Below are 22007 nucleotides of genomic sequence, written 5' to 3' on the forward strand. Positions count from 1 at the left end.
ATTATGTTATTACTCCAGGTGACAGCTTCTCACCCGTGTGACTCACTAATGTGTTTCCTGGTGTTTCTGCATTTATGTTTTATGATAACTGAGCTTTCTAAGTGATAAGAAAATTGCATAATATTGAACAGCATTTCATTTCTTCCTGTCTTGGAATACAAAATAAGCTAATACTAGACTAAATATGCAAACAGCATCGTTTGAAGACTGGTTTTATTAAAGAAGGCAGGTTAATGTTAATAACTACAATAAATCAACATTAAAGAGGTTAAAATCAGGACCTTTCAGTAAAAAAATGTATAAGTGTATTTCTTCAGTAACACTTTATTTGACGGGTTGTGAATAAGACTGTCATGACACCGTCATAAACATGTCATGACACCGTCATAAACATGACATAACACCGTCATGAACATGACATGACACCGTCATAAACATGACATAACACCGTCATGAACATGACATGACACCGTCATAAACATGACATAACACCGTCATAAACATGACATGACACCGTCATAAACATGACATAACACCGTCATAAACATGACATGACACCGTCATAAACATGACATGACACCGTCATAAACATGACATGACACCGTCATAAACATGACATGACACCGTCATAAACATGACATAACACCGTCATAAACATGACATGACACCGTCATAAACATGACATAACAGTCATAAACATGACATGACACCGTCATAAACATGACATAACACAGTTATAAACATGACATGACACCGTCATAAACATGACATAACACAGTCATAAACATGACATGACACCTGTCATGAACATGACATGACACCGTCATAAACATGACATAACACCGTCATAAACATGACATGACACCTGTCATGAACATGACATGACACCGTCATAAACATGACATAACACAGTCATAAACATGACATAACACCGTCATAAACATGACATGACACCGTCATAAACATGACATAACACAGTCATAAACATGACATGACATCGTCATAAACATGACATGACACCTGTCATAAACATGACATGACACCGTCATAAACATGACATAACACCGTCATGAACATGACATGACACCTGTCATAAACATGACATGACACCGTCATAAACATGACATAACACCGTCATAAACATGACATGACACCTGTCATGAACATGACATGACACCGTCATAAACATGACATGACACCGTCATAAACATGACATAACACCGTCATAAACATGACATAACACCGTCATAAACATGACATGACACCGTCATAAACATGACATAACACCGTCATAAACATGACATAACACCGTCATAAACATGACATGACACCGTCATAAACATGACATGACACCTGTCATGAACATGACATGACACCGTCATAAACATGACATAACACCGTCATAAACATGACATGACACCGTCATAAACATGACATGACACCGTCATAAACATGACATGACACCGTCATAAACATGACATAACACCGTCATAAACATGACATGACACCGTCATAAACATGACATAACACCGTCATGAACATGACATAACACCTGTCATAAACATGAGTTAGTCTTCATGAATATTTATGACTATTGTCATAAAGTGTCATTTGGTAAATCATGACACTTTAAATATAAAGTTGACATTATTCAAAATGTCTTTGTTATGACAACTTGATATTAACCAAGAAATCATGATCTGACATAAATTTGTTATAAAAGTATTACTGATTAAACTTTAAAAATTATGTAGCTTTATGTTATTAAAGCTAACGTTTAATCAGTAATACTTTTATAACAAATTTATGTCAGACTTATTCATGTTTATGACGGTGTCATGACAGCCTTATTCACAACCCATCAAATAAATTGTTACCAATTTCTTCTAAGTAAAAATTTAAAATAAAATCTGCTGCAAACATTAGGTGACAAGAAGACTATTAATCTGTCAACATTTGAAAATAATTGGTTGCTCTGGATTTTATTTATATCAGAGTAAAGTTGGCATTTATGTGTAACAGAAAAAAAGAAAAACTATGCTTAGTTTTTGTTTTGTTTCAGTTTTGCGGATACTTTGTGTCGAGCTATCAAATAAAATATATTCCATATGGTTGTAATGCGACAAATTGTGAAAAGTTAAAGTGGATATAAATACATCGCTACTCTTTGCAGTTTATTTTCATTTCTTGTACAGACCTTGTTTTTTTCATTTTGTGCATTTTTTCCTTTAAATCATCCTATTCAGTTGCACATTTCTTCTTTTAATAACTGTACATGTTGTAAATTTGCCTTTGCTGTACACTTTCTTATTCCTATTTTCCAGTTTTTATGTCCTATATATGTATTTTTTACCTTCGTATGAATTCACAGGCTTCGACATAATGCTGAATTTTCCCACTGTGGGAAAATACAGAACTTTTGATTAACATAAAGACTATAGAATGACTCCTGGCTGCTATATTGGGATTTGATTTTAAAAACAGATGATTAAATTACCTCTAACTTACATAGAGAATATTATGTTTTAATGCACTAGCTAAATTTTTTCCTACTTATTGAAACAAATTGGTTAAAGACTCCCCAACACCTTCATGTTCCAGTTTTCTCCTGTCCTGACAGAAACTCCTCATAATGCGTTGATGTGCTTCTGGGATGGAAACTGCTGATTCAGGCGTCGCGTTAAAAGCAGCCTGGCAGCAGACGGCAGCCGCACTCAGAGGCCAGACGTGACTCACCGGACTGAGGGAACATCCAGCCTCAAGCTTCATTCCTGCACATAATGTAGCAGTAATCCTGGGCCCGCTCAGTGGCTTGTGTCAACATCTACAATTTTGGCTACTGGGAATATTTCCCTTCTCTTCCTCAGAGCGTCAGCGTCTCAGTTATTCAGCTCAGAGGGAACAGATCAGCTGAGATCCTGGTGCCTAGACTCCAACATCTGTTAAAACTTATAACGGATGAGACGGCGCTGGCTTGGTACTGTATTATTAAAGGGGATCTATTATACAAAATTCACATTTTTCATGTTTTTGTGCTTCAATTTGGGTCTCAGCTGCTTCTGAAAACATTTTAAAAACACCCAGCTGTTATTTGGCCGTAGGTTCATGTTCTTTTGTGTCTGAAAAAAAGACCCATATAAGAAAATTGAATGTAACGTCAGAGTTTAGCAGGCACTGCCGTTCACCAAGTAACCCCATCAAAGCCCCGCCTGTTACCTAGCAACCCCAGTGGAGTTCCGCCTGTTGCCTAGCAACCAAAGCAGCTCCAGCACGTTTGGTTATATGGTTTTACCGCTGAATGTGCTGTATAATGGCTACTGGAAAAGACAACGATTCAATCAGAAACCACTTGCTACATTCTTGTTGGTTGTGCAGGAGACCCCACTTCTGCTTTTCAAAGATCAAGGGGCACTCTGCTGTTACCTAGTAATCCAAGAGGAGCTCCAGTAAAACTAACTGACATTCGGTCAGTTAGATTTACTGCTGTAGTCGCTGTACAATGGCTGCTGTGGAAGACAAGTGTTTTGTTGTCGACTTAGGAATCAGAAACCACTTCCTGCATTCTTGTTGGTTGTGCAGGAGGCTCCACTTCTGCTTTTCAAAGATATTACGTTGTACAATTGCGCATCCGTTTGCAGCTACTTTCACAAAACGTTGAGGTGGGGTGTGTGGCCAGCAGCAGCTCCCTTGGATTTAAAGGATATTTAGTTTTTTCTTCTATTCTATGACTCAGATGTTGACAGAAGTTTAAAGTATTTGCTCTATTGTTACAGGTTACAGTTAAAACATCTCATTCTGAAAGGAGCTCAAAATAGGCAGAACAAAATCTCATTACCTAAGAAGAATTTTGTGATTTGTTTCAGACGTTAGACGTATTCTAACCTGTTCAGAGATCACCAGTTGTATGCATGTAGCTACTGAACTGTTACTACATCATGAAAATAGAGATATATATCAAGTAAATCCTGTTTAGAGGCAGAGAAGATGTTATTCTGTGTTCGGCTGGTTGAGTGAATACCTTCTGCAGCTCCGTGACGTACTGAGCCACCATGAAGGCTGGCAATGCAGTGAAGCTTTCAGGTGTGGCAGCAATGTGAGAGAACATCCTTTCCGTCAGCCTGGAGCACTGCAGATACACGTCACCGTCCGCACCTGCAGAAAGAAACATGTTTATTTTCTAACTGGGTTGAGTGAAATGAAACGTGTATTTTTAGCTAAAGCAACTGAGAAATCAGGTTTCAGAGGATTCCTCTTCTTAAAGTCAAAGTCACTTTTCACACAGCAAAATTCAAGCACTTTTGAAGCATTTTCAAGGTAAGTTTTAAAACTTCTCCAGCACCAAACTTTATAAAAAAATAATACAAGTGGACAAAAAATACCTAATATATACCTAATAAGCTACAACAGCAAAAAATTAATCTGATTTCATTTTAGGCAGTGAGAAAAAGTATTCTGTTCTTTTAATTAAATGTAAATGTTTCCAGATTTAGGCTTTTAATCAAGAGTTTGAATGCAGTTTATTATAAAACTGAGCATTTTGAATATGCAGAAATCAAACACTTTTCAAACCTTGAGAACACCTGATTGAAATTCAAGCATTTTCAAGGATTTTAAGCATCTGAATTGTACCAATCTTGTAAAATAGGTCCTTTAATGTTTAAAATCACAGTGAAAGACTCAAACACAGCTGGTTAAGTCATGCAATTTTCAGAAATAGAAGATTAGAAAATACTTTCTCAGTATGTTTCATACGTACTCCGACTTGTGCGTATAAAAAACGTTATGTCTGCGACTAACAAGAGATTTCTCTTAAAATAAAGAGGCAGCAGCCCAGCGGTAAGTGCATGAACAGAAAACCACAGGCCAGACCAGGACTGTGTGAGTAATTCACTGGCAGCTCACTTGCTTCAAATCAAAAGAAACAATTTCACCTTGAAGTCTTGAGGACATGATTTACCTCAGCAGCTAGCAGCTTTTCATCAAACTCTCAAGTGAAAACGCCTGAATTAGTGGTTGGATAAATCATGTTCAAGCAGCAGCTGAACATTAGTCTGTGATGCTGTGCAGGAAGAACATCACATCATTTCACAGTAATCAGTTACAGAATTGCGCACATAAATTCATTTATGAACTTTAATTGATGAAATAGGACCAGAAAATGCATGGATGGATAATCTGAAAAGTGTGGCCTTTAAGTTATTTCTCTGACTATTCTTCTTCTTGCCTGGCTTGTCAGTCAGTACTACTGGTGGTCTGTAAGGCACTGCATGTAAAAAGCCATTTATTTGCCGTGACGTTAGCTCAAAGTGCTACGCTGCAGCTAGCTTACCAAAGGACTGTGTTTAAAAATAATAATGTATAAATGGCTTAAAACCAGATCACAAAAATGAAAGCCTGAAGATACAGGAGGAAAGTTTCTCAGGGTGAGTTGAAGAACTTTTATTTTTGAACATTATTACAATATGTAGCAGATTTCTGTGCTGAGTACCATCTAAAGAGGGGGTGAGCAGCGCTGCGCCCCATCCTGACTAACTGCATCTAAACACCTAAAATAAAATTCACATTTTCCACATTTTTATACTTCCATTTGGGTTTTTACTGCTTCAAAAAATAGCCTAAGCACTTTAAAACAAAACAAAACACCCAGATGTTTCTTGGCAGCAAATTAATGACTTTTGGTGTCTAGAAAACGAGCCATTTCAAAAACCTCCCGAATGTTAAGTCACAATCAATGGGGACTCCACTGCTACCTAGCAACACAAGCAGCGCTCCAGCACGTTTAATGTACAATGGCTGCTGGAAAAGACAAGTGTTTTGATGTTGACTTAACATTCAGAAACCACTTGCTGCATTGTTGTTGGTTGAGCAGGAAACTCCATTTATGCTTTTCAAAAATGTACGGTTGTGTGCTACGCATGTGTTGGCAGCCATTTTCCCAGGAGTGTAAATGTTGAGTCGGGGGTCATGGCTCCCGCAGCAGCTTGTTTAGATTTAGAGTGATGAGAGGCCCTAAAACAGCTCAAAATGGGAAAAACTGATCAGACTAAAATCTCATTACCTAAGAATGATTTTGCGCAAAAAATGTACTGAACATGTTTTGTTTAAGCTATAGACCTTAAACAACTGTAACTTGTTCAAGGAAGTGCAATAGGTCGCCTCTAATGTGTCCTGCGTTTGAAAGGCGATGTGTGAATAACATCGGGTTCAGGTACCTGGATCAGTGTCTCCTCTCTGCCGACCTTCCTGCATGATCGACGACACCAGCCGATAGAAGACATTCAGGAAGGATGGAGCGGCCCTGGAAATCACCTGGAGACACACAAGTGCAATAATTGACTGCATCTAGGCCTGTCCCAATAAATCAATTAATCACCTCATAAATTAAAACAAGCTCAATAATTCCAATTTGCATGATTTATTGTTTCCTTCTTCATACCCAAAACTGGATGACAAAAGTCATCAGTCTTGTGCTTCGGTCTCAATTATCACTTTTTTTGAAGGATAATTTTGTTTACACAAATTTCATAATTCACTTTTATTTGTTGTTTCTGTTGTTTTATTTTTATATTTAAAATGTCTCCCAGTTCCACTGATAAGTTTTCATGAAAATTGAAAGTTTATTGATCTTTGAGAATGTGTTATTACGCTGTTAACTTTACATTATTTGAAAATGGTCTCAAAACAACAACAGGTTTTACCCCAGAAAACCCCGGATGCTCGGGGCGCTAGGACATTCATCCAGCGGCCCGTCGTGTTTTTGAGTTAAAAAATGTTTAAAGTTGACAGGAAATTTGAAAATATCACGTGATAGTTATGCCTTATTGGAAGACTGGAGGATGAATACCTTAACACCAACAATAAAGTCTTTAAAAAAGGCAATGATAAAAATAACAAAACCTGAAATAAATAAACAATGTTAAGCCTGGTGGGAGCACAAGTAAAGCTTGGAGGCCCGCCAGGCTTATAATTCACTGTGGGAAACCCTAAGCAATATTACTGTTTATCCCAATAACCTCCGGGATAATTTATCGTCCAGTACAACGTGTTATCGTGACAAGTCAAAGTGCACTGTTCTTTGTTAGTGGTAATGTTTTTCTCCTCTTTAGTTAAAAACTATAACAATTTAACAAAGAGCTAAACAGATATCGCTAATATTTGCAGGATTTTGTAGAAGTGGTGGGAAAATATTCAATTGAACAAATCCTCGTTAGCTTTTAAACCAGGACTAAACACAAAAAAATAGACGACGAAATACTTTGACACAGTGAAACAGTTGGTATTTTCTACTTAAAAGTTATGATGCGAGAGTGTCCTGCTGGCCCAAACCGAGCTGTAAGCTCGTTCCTGCTGTGACAGATGGAGGTAAAGAGCAACAGGAAGAATATAAACGAGGCCAGGATGAAGTCACCGGCCCAGGTTGGAGCTCAGCACTGGTTTCCATTGACTTAAACATGCTTCATGCCAACCCACTACAGTCTCCTCTCTCTACAACACGCCCATACTTTGCATTTTGGACCAGACCCTGTTCTGTGTCCTGATCCAATCAAGCACTTTAACCCTTCATCTCCGGCTTCCTTCCTCATTTCCACATCTCTTCCTCTTTAAAAATTATTCCGCTTTCTTTCTTCTCCTCTCCTTTTCTGGTGTATTTTCTCTTCGCAAACATCTGACAACACTTAACTGGTTCCTGGCCCATTTAATTCATAGCAGCTGCATAGTTTCAATTCTGCTCAGTTCTTGTTTTTGAAAAACAATTTATAGAGTTTTAAAAAAAAGAAATCCTATCAGCACAAAGGCAACAAAAGCTATTGTGTGAGGTTATAATCTAAATGTTTCAGTTTCAGGAGAAAATGTTCTTTTTAACTGAGCCTTTGGGGCAAAATGCAAACTTGTAGAGGAGCTGAAAATGTGAACATCACAAGGTTTCCATGCTGGTGAAGTGCAACTGTAGTGAGCTGCAATATCCTCTGGTTGGAAGTGAAATTCCTGAGTGGAGTGTCCTGAGGGCTCAGCGGCAACACATAGCACATTTTCATCATATTATAGATTCAAAGCACCTAAATTCACTTCCAACACATGAGAGCAAACGACTGGTTTCTTATGCAGAATGCAGCAATATGTACGGAGTCTTAACATCAAGAACACAAACACAGACATTTTTAAGCTTACGTTAACAATTAATCTCTAAAAAGAGAGATTTGTGAATCTGACCAGGTTCTGTCTCTAAGGAGAGGATAACGCCTCAGGGTTCGTAAACTTCAAGCATTTTCAAGGTACTTTTCCAGCACCACTACAAAAAAAACAATATTAATGAACAAAAAACAGAGTTTTAATTCACAGTTTTAATTCTTTTCTCCAACCTTTATGCCCTGCTGTAAGAGGAAGATGCTCAGCCTTGTTTCCTGGCAACAACTTCATTAATGTTTGGAGGAAAGTCCAGCGCTGTGGAAACTCATTTTGGAGGTGAGCCTCATGTGTCCGTCTTGTTTATCTTTGTCACACAAAGTTACTCGCACAGGTCTGTACTACCTGCAGCATTTCTTCATCTGAAATTCTCTCCACATCCAAAATAAACGGGTTGCTTATTGTTTCAGATAGTGCTCATAGTGCAGCGGGTTCAGTTTAACAGCAGAATATGTAGTTAGGAACAAAGCGGGCCTAACTTGACTTGTGACTACTTGGAAACGCGGAAATTACCACAAGTTTCTGAGCACAGCTCATTACAGAACATGTGGTGTTGGGCTGAAATGATTAATTGTATTAATCGTGATTAATCGATTATTCAAACAACCAATTTAGTAATGATTGTTAACTTGACTATATAGATTCAAAAAAAGCCATTTGCTGAAAGAACAACACAAACACAACAGTAATTACTCTAAAATTGTATCTAAGATAAAATAACCTTCTTTGTCTGTAAATATGTTTTGCTCAGAGTTCCTCAAGTGACAGATTTGGCTTCACCTGATTTAACTCTGCACAAAAAAATCTATTAAGCATCCAATTATTAGTTGGTTAATTAAAAAATAGTCAACAGATCAGCCCTGCTTTGTATTGATGTTCAGGTTGCTAGGCGATGGCCTGAGCTCTACTGTGGTTGCTAGGTAACGGGCACTGCCTGCTGATTTCTGATGCTTCATTCAAGAGCACAGGTGTCAAACTCCAGTCCTCAAGGGCCGCTGTCCTGCGGTTTTTAGATGTGCCACAGGTATACAAAACACTGGAATGAAATGGCTTAATTACCTCCTTCCTTGTGTAGATCAGTTCTCCAGAGCCTTAATGACCTAATTATATTATATTCAGGTGGTGCAGCAGAGGCACAACTAAAAGTTGCAGGACATCGGCACTTGAGGACTGGAGTTTGACATCCCTGTTCGAGAGTTTTTCTAAATTTTCTAGACACCAAAGAACAGACTGGATGTTTTTTCTTTCTTTTTTTTTTTTTTTAAGTGCTTGGGCTTTTTTTTTTAAGAAGCAATTGAGACCCAAAGGAAGTATACAAATGAGCAAAATGTGAATTTAATAGCGCAAACAACTGTTTATTTCAAAGAAAGAACCACGTGACCTGAGATGGTAACTTCAGATCTGTTTTCTCATTAAAATAAAATTTTCTTGTAATTTTTCTGCTATTATGATGACTGCATTCTTGTAATTAAACAAAAATTCTCATAGTTTGGCCCTCATATTCAGTCCGTAGAACAGAAGGGATGAATGAAATAAAAGCCACCAATTAAAATGAACAAAAAGAAGAAGAAAAAGAAATCAGTTAAAATTAAAATCAGGTTTTTTGGTTCAGTTTTTCTTCTTTCTTTAACCCACATCTCACCATGTCCTTACAGACTCAGACAGGAGAAACTGCCCTGTAGTGTAAACATTTATGTGACGTAGCTTTAATAGTGTGTGAAATCAGCCATCTGATTCTCAGCCTTGAGTAACATTTTTTTTTTTCAGATCTGGTAAGAAAGATATTTTACTATTAAGCCATATTGTCTAGATCTACCTGATAACTAGTTTTATTCCTTAAAGCCAATAAACACAGAGTTTTGTGTCCATCTACCTGGGGATGACATTTGATGATGGCGAACAGCGCCTCGTGGACGGCCAGGAAGGCAGAGTGGTAAACGTTTGGGTTCCGGTGGTCGAGAGGCAGCGACTGCAGCGCTCCAAGAACCAGAATCACATGTTGAGGGTTGGCAATGCGTCCCTCGCCTTGGCGCAACAGTGACGTCAGCGCCGTCACCGTGGGAACGGTAAAACGAAGGGTCAGAGCGAGGTCCTGGCTGGCCGATCTCGCCAAGAACTGCAACACAGAACGAGACAAGAACTGTAAAAAAATAAATATAAGACAAATATCCAGCAGTCAAGGCTTCCTCCTTACTTTATTTACACAGCTTAAAAGGATTACACGATCCAAAAGCATCAAAAAGCATAATCTACATGATTTGTGTCTGTATTTCAGTAGAAAAGGTCAATGAGTACACACACACACACTCACAAAAATGTTTAGGTCATTAAGTTGCCTGTGTCATTTAAAATAGTTTCTGCGTTTCCAGTACACAGACAGTAAAGCTGCTGATCTGAGAGTCCTGTCACTTATTTCCGTGGTGTCATACAAAGCCTTTCTGTGTGGTTTTACTTCTGTCTAACCCAAAAAAAACCCTCAGGCAGCAAGATTTTTAATCATTTTTTCAGATTTCACCTTAAAAAAGTTCTTAATAAAGCCTCATTTTACTGATTTTACGCCAGATTTCTGAACTCATGACTGCATATTCCTGAGTGAAACAGAAGTTTGAATAACTTCCTTCTAGTCCCATTAGAACGACAGAATTTATTAATGAAACTGTCACAACCACAGACACAGAAGAAAAGATGGAAAAGTTTTATATTTATGTTGTATTAAATACATACAACATTCAAAAAATTATTTTTTTCTTCTTCAGAAAGAAATTATATATCAGCCTGGAAATATAGGACAGACCAAGAGTTTGGACACACCTTTCTAATTCAATGGGTTCTCTTTATTTTCATGACTATTTATAAGGCAAGAAATCCCACTTATGAACCTGACAGGGCACAGCTATGAAGTGAAAACCATTTCAGGTGACTACCTCTTGAAACTCATCAAGAAAATGCAGAGTGTGTGCAAAGCAGTAATCACAGCAAAAGGTTGCTACTTTGAAGAAACTAGAATATAAGGGGTATTTTCAGTTGTTTTACACTTTTTTGTTTAGTGCATATTTCCACATGTGTTATTCATAGTTTTGATGCCTTCAGTGTGAATCTACAATGTCAATAGTCATGAAAATAAAGGAAACTCATTGAATTAAAAGTGTGTCCAAACTTTTGGTCTGTATATATATATATATATATATAATATATATATATATATATATATATATATATATATATATATATATATATATATATATATATGTGTGTGTGTGTGTGTGTTGTGTGTGTGTGTGTGTAAAGCAGTGCATAAATGTTCCAAAAGGGGGTGCTGTTGTTTTCTGTAATTGCTGGCACTTGCACAATTCTGACATGTTTGTCCTGCCGGAGACGCCGTAGCGCAGGGGATTTTTGCGCGCGAACTGCCGTACTCTTTACAGTGTGTTTACTGCCTGTAAGGTAAGCAGCAGCTCTGCTAGCTCGGTGTAAAATATACAGTGCATTAATATACCGATCCATTTCTGTTTGTTCAGTTTGCCTGTTAAGTATAAATTGCATTTTGTTTTGGTGATGTTTGATTATTTTATAAAAAAGAAAAAAACGATTGAATGCTGACAGTGTTTACTGCCTGTAAGGTGAACGAAATAAACGCGCCAAAGTCTCCCCACAACGAGGAGCCGCCTGTCTGATTCCTCTCCTGCACGGAACACATCCCACCCTCACACAAACACAACGCAGAGTCCATTGGGTGTCTTCCAGCAGCTGCAGGGTTAAAGAGGGAAAGCCTGGGTTTATTTACACAGCTTAAAAGGATTACAAGATCCAAAAGCATATATATATCTACATATATATATATATATATATGTAGAGAAAACCATAAATATATCGCAACACTTGACTTTACTGTTTCAATGAGGTACACCAAAGAACAAATGACTTGGGAAAAGAACTGCATGACGCAAACCTCAAGCTAGAAAAATGCAGGTTTAATGAAAATGACATTGGCGTATGCAGTGAGGCAAAAAAAGGATCAAATGCCAGTGAAGACATCCTATCCTCTGAGCTCCTCGTGGAAAACAAAACCCTCCAACATCAGCTAAGATCTTCTCAAGAAAAAGAGGCACTTTTACAGAGAGAGATGCAGGAAAGTACGGCCTTATATCAAGAAGTCCTTGCTAAGCTTGAAACTGATATGATTAATCTGTCAGAACAGGTGGCAACGTTACAAGAAGAGCTGGAAATAGAAAGAACAGCTAACTCTCAAACAAATACGAACAAGAAGTTTTTTAAGATGATAAAAGGTGAAAACACAGCTCAGTGTACAGAAATGAAGAAGGCCATGGCACTGCTGAGAAAGACGTCTGCAGAGAAGGAGAGGCATCTACAGGAAGAGCTGAAGAAGATGACAGTCATACCAGGAACTATACAGCAATTATCAAACTTCTGTTAAAGTCCTGGTACAACAAGCAGAGTCGTTAAAGAAGAAGCTAAGTGACAACGAAGAAGCTCATGCTGAAGTATTGAAGATGAACCAGACACTTTATGCAGGTCTAGCAGCTGAGAAAAAGGGGTTCTTCGTCAACAACTGTCATCCCTGCAAAACGCCACCAGAGAGGCAGAGACATGTCTCCAGAGCGAGCTGGACCAAGTCAAAGAGGCAAACCTGGAAATGACCAAGAAATTCGAAACAGATGTTTTAACCCTTAAGAAACGGGTTAAAACATCTGGAGTGGGAGCTGAAAGACGACAAAGAATCTCATGCTGAGATGGCGAAAATCAACAAAATGCTTTACTGCAGAGCTACAAGCTGAGAATGAAACTTTTTGTCAAAAAATGGCTTCGATGCAAGACGCTTCCAGAGAGGCAGAGAGATGCATCCAGCAAGCCAAAGACGCAAGTCTGGAAATAGTTCAGAAGTATGAAGTCGATATTTTAGCCCTTAGAGAACAAATGCAAACAATGGAGCAGGAACACAGGGATGAGAGATATCGACATGCGGAGGTTGAGATACGTAATGGCTAAAAGAGCCAAATTCCTCCACGCCCAGAAGAACCTGCTACAGAAGGAACTGGATGAAGTTAAATGCAAGCTCTTTTTAAATGAAGTGAGATATAAAAAAGAGCTGGATGCATCGACAGCTGAAACTGAATGCCAACCTGCACTCAATCATAAGGTCTCTGAGGAGCTAAAACAGAAGGACCAGGAGATTGCCGAAGCAAAGGCTGACAATCGGAGCATTGCCAAACAGAAATTATGACAACACTCTTAACAGACCATAAAGCAATTGTACTAACCGAAAATTGATCACCAAAGCAAATAAAAGAGGTGAATATGATTTCATAGCTAACCTAACAACCTCTTCCTCCATTTTGCAGAGAGCTTTATGGTGTTTTTCAGGAAACTCAACATGATTTTATGGTTGGAAGCCATATAATTCATAGTATAATACTTGTCTTACTACTCAGATTTAATATCAGAAAATAGTTTTATTCTCTTTCTTGACTTCCATGACGTTTTTCATTCACTTGATCAGTGAATTAAGTGAATGATTCATTGATCATTCACTTGATTGATCAAGTGAATGATCCCACTCAAAGAGCAGAACATTCAATCAGTAGCGTGGTTTTAGGTTTAATGTTTATTTTACTATTATTAATAAGTGATTGCTGTGGTAGGAGGAGAAAACCATAAATATATCGCAACACTTGGTTTTACTGTGTGGCTAGCTCGCTGTTACTGTCTCTTACGCTGCAGTTGTGGAGTCACAATGTCTGGGATCATGAGCGCCCCCTGCCATGAGGCAAGAGAACTGCCTGCCTCACCTCGAATCTGATCTCTGCCATTTCTGATCGCTCCTCAGCACACAAAACACGTTACACACACAGTTGGTGACAAAAAACACTGTACATTATGTACAAAAGCTAAATTATGGAAAATCCATTTATATATTAAGTGTTTTTAACCATTTTATTGGCGACGAACAGACAGGAGGAACATGCTCCCATAGAGTGGCAGCCAGTGCAGTTAGCCAGAGGTTGATCAATCCCAGGTGAAGCTCAGCTCGCTGCTGCCTCACCGGCTGCGCTTCCGAGCATTTGAATGGGAAAATGCGAAAATTCAGCGATTTAGAAGAAAAAATAATCAAAATTAGTTAAGCTAAATGAAAAATAAATACTTCATAGTACAAACTACAGGCTGAAAAAAGCAATATAAATTATTTTATCATTATATATTATTTTTCCATAATGAGACCTGCGTCACTGGTATGCATGTACGCAACAGTAACTCATTCAATACACACTATAGCAAAGGAAAGAACATGTTTGTGGCTCATTTATTGAATTGTTCCCCTTGTCAGGACTTTTACATTTGGAGGCATTGCCATAATTTGAACCCAGGCTTTTCTGTTTACCAGAGTATGGTGGTGGCACTGGCAGCATCACATTGTGGGGCTGTTTGGCTGCACATGGGTCTTCTAAGTGGACCCTAGACAAAATTAAACTTACTGTAGCTTACAGAAACTTTTGATTATTTGATTTCATTTAATTATTTGTATAAAATATGATTTATCACATTCAGGTTCATTATAGCTCCAGTTGGTGGTTAACATCAGTCCAGCAGCTTCTGCCCCACAGTTACAAACAGCAGCAGAAAAAAAGGGGGAGGAGCCGTCAGTTACTGGTTGCTATGGTAACCACCAACTGCCAAGAGCAGCGTAACAGCAACGCCAATAAATATCTGAAGAAACAACTTGTTGACTAAACAAAGTAAATTCAAAGAATAAATAAGCACATTTTGACAAACTTCTCATTTATAATGTTAAAATAAAACCCTGTTACATATATATTTATATTCTTATTTTGAATGTGTAACCTTCTTAGGAAACAGCATCTCTAAGAACATTAACTACCTTTAAGTCTTAATTCCTCATTAACATCATCCGCAATGCAGAGTGTTTCGTCAACATGACCTGGTCATGTTTACATGTTGATTATCATGTTGGCCGGCCACTGGATCAGGTTCAGTCCTTTAAATACCTCAGCAAAGACCTGGAGAAGATTCTCTTTTGCTTTTCTCAGCATGTGAACCAGATCAACAAAAAGACTCAAAGTACTCATCTTCTGAGGAAACTAAATGCTTTTGACTTCAGGTAAAAGATTTTAAAACAGCTCATGTATGAAATCCATCCTCATATGTAACATCTCTTCCTAGTGCAGTTTCACTTCTTCTAGCTTCTAGTTACTCACCTACCTATGAAAAACTTTTAATTATTTATTATATGTCATGTATGGGAAACCATCTGCAAATTAACCACAATTTTCAATATAGTCTACATGTACAGAAGGCACAGAAGAAATAAAAATATATATAAAAGTCACAGCAAGTTCATATTTTTGTGTCGTTTTGGGATTGCTTATATTATTACTTTTACTTCCTCTTCTTCTTCTCTAAAATAAGACCACTCTTTTACTTTGCAACCTGATTATGCACAGAACCGTGATTTCAGGGTATTGTCACAGCCTTACTGTCTAATGTGACACCAAAGACAGTTTCATTTAAAAGTTTTGTATAAAGTTTGCTTTTCTAGCTTTTTGTGCACCAACGTTAAGATTTAATTTACACGTTTATAAAGTTTCTCATCTTCTTTGTCTTTGGTCACAACCTTCAGGTTTGGTTTTGGATGCTGTGGTTTTCTCACATGTCTAATGTATTATTCCTTCAGATTTAGCTTTTTCTACGGAGCCAGATTTGATGTGTTTTTTTTTTCCTACCACCATTCGCAGAAATGATCTGCGGCGCAAAGAGCCACAGCGCTTTGGAGCAGGTCTCTGGCAGCTGACAGCTGGACAGCAGCTCAACGGTGATCACTGCTGACAGCACCTCCTGCAAAACAGGAAAAAAAAAAAAACTTCGAATAACTTGAGTTTTTGAATATTTGAGGAAAGTTTTAGTGCATGGCATCTTCTACTCAAAATATGCTTTTGCATTCAAATACATAAAAATAAACACTCCAACAGAGATCTTCAGGTTGAAAAGTCTGAAACATTATGATTGCAAAGATTTCAAAGAAACTGTCAATTCTGAAATAATAGAGTAAGATTGAAGCGATTAATTCGGATTTACGGCTGACCCATTTATTGGAGTATATTAACTCAAAAAAGACCAATTACTAAAAGAACTGGCACATTCAGAGCAGTAATTACGTCAAAAACATACGTATATCTTGAATTTAAGATAAAAAACTAACTACTTTGTAAATTTTTCCCAGAACTCCTCAAGTGGGAAAGTTTTAGCTTCACCTGGTTCAAATGCTGCTAATAAAATCTCTTGTAACCTTTTGCTATCTAATTATCAATCGCTTAATCAGCTCAACATGCTTGACTGATAAGTCAAGCAGAAATAAGCTTTTCACATGTTGAATCTTATAAGTATATTTTTTAGCTGCAAATGATTAAGCTTCAGATAATATCATTATTTTCTTATTTAAAAGGAATTGAATTATATCCATTTTTAATGGCACGAAAAAAGGCTTACATGAAAAACTGCCATTTTGTAACTGATTAATCAATAATGAATTATTAAAACTATCATTAGCTGCAGTCATACTTCTGTATTCAGATCAAGTGTTAGCCAATCACACAAAATCTCGATTTATGACAATAGACAGTTAAAGTGGATTAAATGCAAAATAGAAAAATAAAACCTATCTAATTTATACCAGGGATATTTACAGTTAAATTAGCTCAGGTGGAAAACCCACTCTGTCTAACATCAATGAGAAAACATTACATTTAAGAAGCTGCAATGTGCAATAATGACAACAAGACTAATTTAAACCACCAATGTGTGGTATCTCTCTTTCTGCTCAGTTTCACCTTCCAGTTTCCAGCCCTCAGCTTGTGAACATCCAGCCCTTCTCTGATCATCAGCAGAAGCATGTTGAACTGACTTGTGGTATTTTTCTCCACCAGGTGGCGCAACAGGTCCTGCACTTCTGGCTGCAGCTTAGCAGCGTCAGTGGATGACAACCACGGAGCTGAAAACAAGTAAAAAGTCAATTATTTTCTACTTTTTTATAACCTAGACATTTGAGTGGAATAAACTAACCTTGAAACTGATTGAATAGCTGTTGGGTCTGATTATCTATAGGTTCCACTTAAAATAAGATACAAGGCTAAAACTGGCTTCTGTATTGTGTTAAAAAACAGAACCAGTTCTCTAGATTGAATGAAGATTATATTTAATTTGGTTGAAAATGTTAATCAAATTAGGAGTTTTAGGGCTTTGTTTGGCTCATTAGACCCAGTTTAGGAAGCACAGGTTCTAAAGGGTCGTATGTTCCCGGATGGGTCTGCCTTCAGCCAGTAATTTAAAACCCAAAAACAGTAATCGGAAAATGCTACAATCAAGGTATCATTTGGTATAAAGCATGTCAATTTGAATTAAAATAAATGTAAAAACCTCTGCGTTTGTAAGCGGTAGTAGAAGTTCCTCCTTTAGAAAACACATTTTGTCATAATTTTTTGTTTGCCATATTATCCTAATCTCTTTTGGCACAGAAACCCATTTATTAGGCCACATTCATTAAATACATTTTAAAAAATAAATAAAAGTTACTAATGTTGAGTAGCTTTAACATTTTTGTACTTCCATTTGTGTCTCAACTGCTTCTAAAATCAGCTCAAGCGCTTAAAAAAAACTTTCGTGTAAAGTCACAAATCAGCAGGCACTGACCTTTCACCTACTAACCCCAGAGAAGCCAGCCTGTTACCTAGCAACCCCAGCTGAACTCCGTCCTTATCTAGCAACCCAAACAGAACTCCAGCTAAAATCACATGATCTAAGAATTATATTATATTATATATATATTATATTATTACATAATTATATTATGAACAAAATGTATTGAGCATGTTTTGTACAGTCCACAGATCTATCCTAACCTGTTCAAGAAAGAATAATAAGTCATCTTTAGTGACTTATTTAGTATGATGACAAACTTACATTTTTTAAAATAAATTTTATATCACTTATGGTTAATTTTTTAATACTTTGGATGGATTAGTTTGTCAACAAATAAGCAATTTTCTGTTGGGGATCAATAAAGTACATCTCATTCTAAAGTATTACCATGAGATGAGAGTTTGTTAGCTGTAATAAAAAAAAAATTAGCCTTCAGTCGTTAACTTTTGTTATTCGACACAATTCTATGCATTTGAATTTACATTTGATACAAGATTTGACTGTTTGTTCCATTTACTTTTCAGGAGGTGGTCCACATTCTGGATGATCTGAACGTAGAGCTCCTCCATCGCCTCTCCTTGCTCTCTCATCTTCTCCATCGCTTTATAAAACGCTGACAGGAAACGGAGCGAGCACACCAGGAAGTCCATGGGCCTCGGAGCCGAGCTCATTTCTCTCAGGATCTGCTGGCAGATGGCTTCATAAAGGTTACCGTGTGTCAGCGTACCGTTGTTCTCCAGTGATGCCACTTCACTCCGCAGCATCACCGTCACAACTTCTACAACAAAGGCTTGACCGAGGGCGCTGGCTGGCTGGGCTACTGCCTCGGAAAAGACACTTTGGGGCTTCAGAGCAGACTCCACAGTTGGTCCCAGCAAAGAAGTGACCCTAGTGAGTATTTCTGTTAAAGTCCGATCTATTGCTTTGTTTCTTCCCAAATTAGACATCATTGCTTGGGAGAAGGAAGTCAGAGAAGCCAGGAAAAGATGGACAAACATGGACGCTCCAGAACTGGGCTGCTCGTTTAAGATTTCTTTACTGGTCAAGTAGGAACCAACCTGGTCCAGGTTGAGTCTAACGCTGCTATTTCTGGTTATAATCAGCTGAACTAATGATTTTATGAAGCCCTGCGCCGCGCTGACTAAATCCAGCCAATCAGAGGTGATTATGACTGCAGGTGTTCTGCAGCGCCGCAGGAGAGAAGCCAGAGCGGTCTGTAGAAGAGTCCCGCCGTGGACGAGCCTCAAAACACTCGGGAAGCCGATTCCCTCCAGCAGGCGAGTCAGAGTTCGGAGCAGCTTCCCGAAGAACAGAGCGTCCCCTCCAGATTCAGGAGGCTCTGGACGCACGGAGGTGGAGGTAAACGTGAAGAAGAGGAGGAGGAAGATGGAGGAGAGATCCTCAGAGTTCATCCCATCTGGGTTGAGGTTGAATAAGATCTGGATCAAGTCGAGGAGCTCCTTGGTTTGCGTGTCTGTCAGCAGAACAAAAACCTCTCCAGCTTTAAAAGACGCAGAGATATCCTGAACTACGGCCTCGGCGACCAGCGGCGAGAACACAGGATCTGATCCAGAAGGAACCGACCCGGTTTCTTTCTCATAAACCATCACAAATGAAGGTCTACGTTTGGGTGTAAGTCCCACTCTGAGAACGTCAATGATCCTCCGAACGATGGAGCGAACTGTAGCAGAGAAGACCGACGGTAGCTCTGGAAAAACTTTGCTCAACGCAAGCTGCGAGGAAACGGAGGAAAAACTCAGACTTCCAGGAAGCTGATCTCCGGACCGTTCCACGTCTCTGTGCATCAACGAGCCCACCAACACGTCTGCTACGTCTCTGACATCTTCCTCGCTCATGTGGAGAACAAGTAGAGGCAAGTTTGACACAACAACAAACCAGTGAGCAGCAGGGTAAGTGCTGACATTCACACTGCCTATCTGACCGTCCCACACATCATCTCCAATGGGTTCCTCCTCAAACTCCGACTTGGCCACGATAAACCGGACCGCCGTCTTTAGCAGGGCGGTGGTGCTGCTTTCACCCAGTAAGGCTCTGTCCAGTAAAACCTTCTTCATCTGCTGCAGGGTGAGGAGTTTGAGCAGCAAGCAGCTCACGGGGCTGCAGGACGGAGTCGGATGGAGACGAGTTGGTAGGAACGCACCTGATATCAGTGCCTCCAGGTGGGTTAGCAGCGGAGACCCTTCAGTCCCGTCCACAGCAGTCAGGAATGAATCCACTGACATGTATTTGCTGCAGTGGATGTGGAAGAGAGCGTCCACTTCCACCCAGGTGTATCTGAGCAGAAGAATGGCCTCCTGGGTATTCTGTTCCCATTTTAGTACTTTCTTTTTAAGTTTTTTTGGAGCGGATTTTAAAGACATATTTAGCAGATCTTTCATCATCTCCTGCATCTCCTCCATGAAGGCTTTGCTCCGCCTGACTAGAAGAAGTGGAGACGAGTTATCGAGAGTTTTCAGGTTGATCAAAACGACATGAAGCAGCTGACAGAGGCAGCGCAGCTTCAGAGACGCAGCTTCTTTCTTCTGGTGTCCGTCTATCTCCATTTCCTCTTCGGCTAACTCCTCATTGACCAAGTCGGGCAGTAAATGGGTCCTGACGTTCTGTAACACTAACGAGCAAATCTCCAGCACCTGAGAAGGCGACGAGTCCAGGAGACAAAACCTGAGAGAAGCAGACACGCCTTCGGAGAGCAGAGGGGGGCGGCGCTGGTCCGGAGCTGGCTGGCAGATCACAGAGAGCAGCGAAGAGAAGAGATGAGGCAGCTGCCGCAGCTTAGCGTAGGTCTGGAGGAGAGCGCTCACCATCAGCTGGACAGACACAAACACATTCTGTTATTCTGAGTAAAAACAAGTAGTTTAACTTCAACATTTTAGATGTAGCATAGGATGAGGATAAATCAAATTTACACTGCAAAAAACACCCAATCTTACAAAGTGTTTTTGGTCTAGTTTCTAGTGCAAATATCTTAGTACAGCTGAAGACAAAACTACCTTACAAGTAACTTTTCAGCAAGATATAGGAGCTTGTTTGGAGTCAATAATTCCTTACTATTGATTTAAAAAGTACTAGTTCCACAGACAGATTATTTCACTTATAACAACATTTTTCCCATAGTTATGAGTGAAATAATCTGCTAGTGGATCTAGAACGTTTTCATCAATATTAAATAATTATTGACTTAAAACAAGCTCACTTGTAAGTTAGTTTCGTCTTATTTCAAGACGTCTAAGACTGGATGACATGACTGGAAAACGTATCACGATATAAGCTTCTCATATGGGTCAATATCGACAAGTATTGATTCGTTTTTTGTTTTAAATATCTGAGATACTACCAAACTGTGTGACGTTTCCTGTTTTATCCACAGTTTTCATTCCAAGTCGTTCTAAGGTTGAAACCTTAAACTGCAGCTATGCCAGTTACTCAGCAGGTTGTTGCTAGGTAACCAAAGAATGAGTGAGCTAGTTGTTGCTAGGTAACCAAAGAGTGAGAGAGCTACTCGATTCCACTAGCTTTACTGAGCTGGCCGTGAGATGTTGAGAAGCTTAAGCCTTTCCCCTGCCTGCATCTCCCAGAATTCTGTGCGGTTCAATGATAGATATTGATCACGTTTCTATCATGTTATTTATTGATATTGATTGATTCTTCTCCCCTATTTGCACTACAAGTAGACAAAAAAATACTGGGTAAGATTTTGTGCTTTCGTTGTGAAAATACCTACGGGTAAAAAGTTATCAACCTGTGATTTGGCAGATTAAAGACAAACCACGTCAGATTTGTCTAAATCAATCTAAAAATACCATTGATTGGGTGTTTTTAGATGTTTATCCAGGAATGGGAAGAGGGAAAACGGCCTGTAAAAAGCTCTAACCTGTCTGGCGCGTTGAACTTGTGCTTCCATGTTCTCAGCGTTTACCCAGGCCGAGGACAGCAGATGCTCCAAGTCAGGCTCCAGAATCAGATGGTTGAGATTCAGCAGCACCTTTAGACACCGGTACCACGACGGTACGCTGACATTCAAAACAGCAAAAGCAGTTAACCTGATATAAACATGAAAACTAAAGATGCAAAAA

General features: G+C 38.8%; 1 protein-coding gene and 1 long non-coding RNA gene across 2 annotated transcripts in view; one reads left to right on the top strand and one right to left on the bottom strand.

Moving 5' to 3' along the window:
- Nucleotides 1-22007, bottom strand: part of urb2 (URB2 ribosome biogenesis homolog) — a 30573-nt gene that overhangs the window by 2571 nt on the left and 5995 nt on the right. The window contains 8 exon segments of the mRNA XM_032561009.1: nt 4019-4152; nt 6213-6309; nt 10058-10300; nt 15630-15631; nt 15945-16053; nt 17046-17206; nt 18431-20741; nt 21806-21944. Coding sequence (XP_032416900.1) covers nt 4019-4152; nt 6213-6309; nt 10058-10300; nt 15630-15631; nt 15945-16053; nt 17046-17206; nt 18431-20741; nt 21806-21944 — 3196 coding nt within the window.
- Nucleotides 4440-18140, top strand: LOC116718793 (uncharacterized). Its single transcript, XR_004338990.1, has 3 exons — nt 4440-5716; nt 14845-14850; nt 17883-18140. It is a non-coding gene; the product is annotated as an uncharacterized LOC116718793 (long non-coding RNA).

Source organism: Xiphophorus hellerii, chromosome 4 (genome assembly GCF_003331165.1).
Source record: "Xiphophorus hellerii strain 12219 chromosome 4, Xiphophorus_hellerii-4.1, whole genome shotgun sequence".
In the NCBI taxonomy this organism is placed as follows: Eukaryota; Metazoa; Chordata; class Actinopteri; order Cyprinodontiformes; family Poeciliidae; genus Xiphophorus; species Xiphophorus hellerii.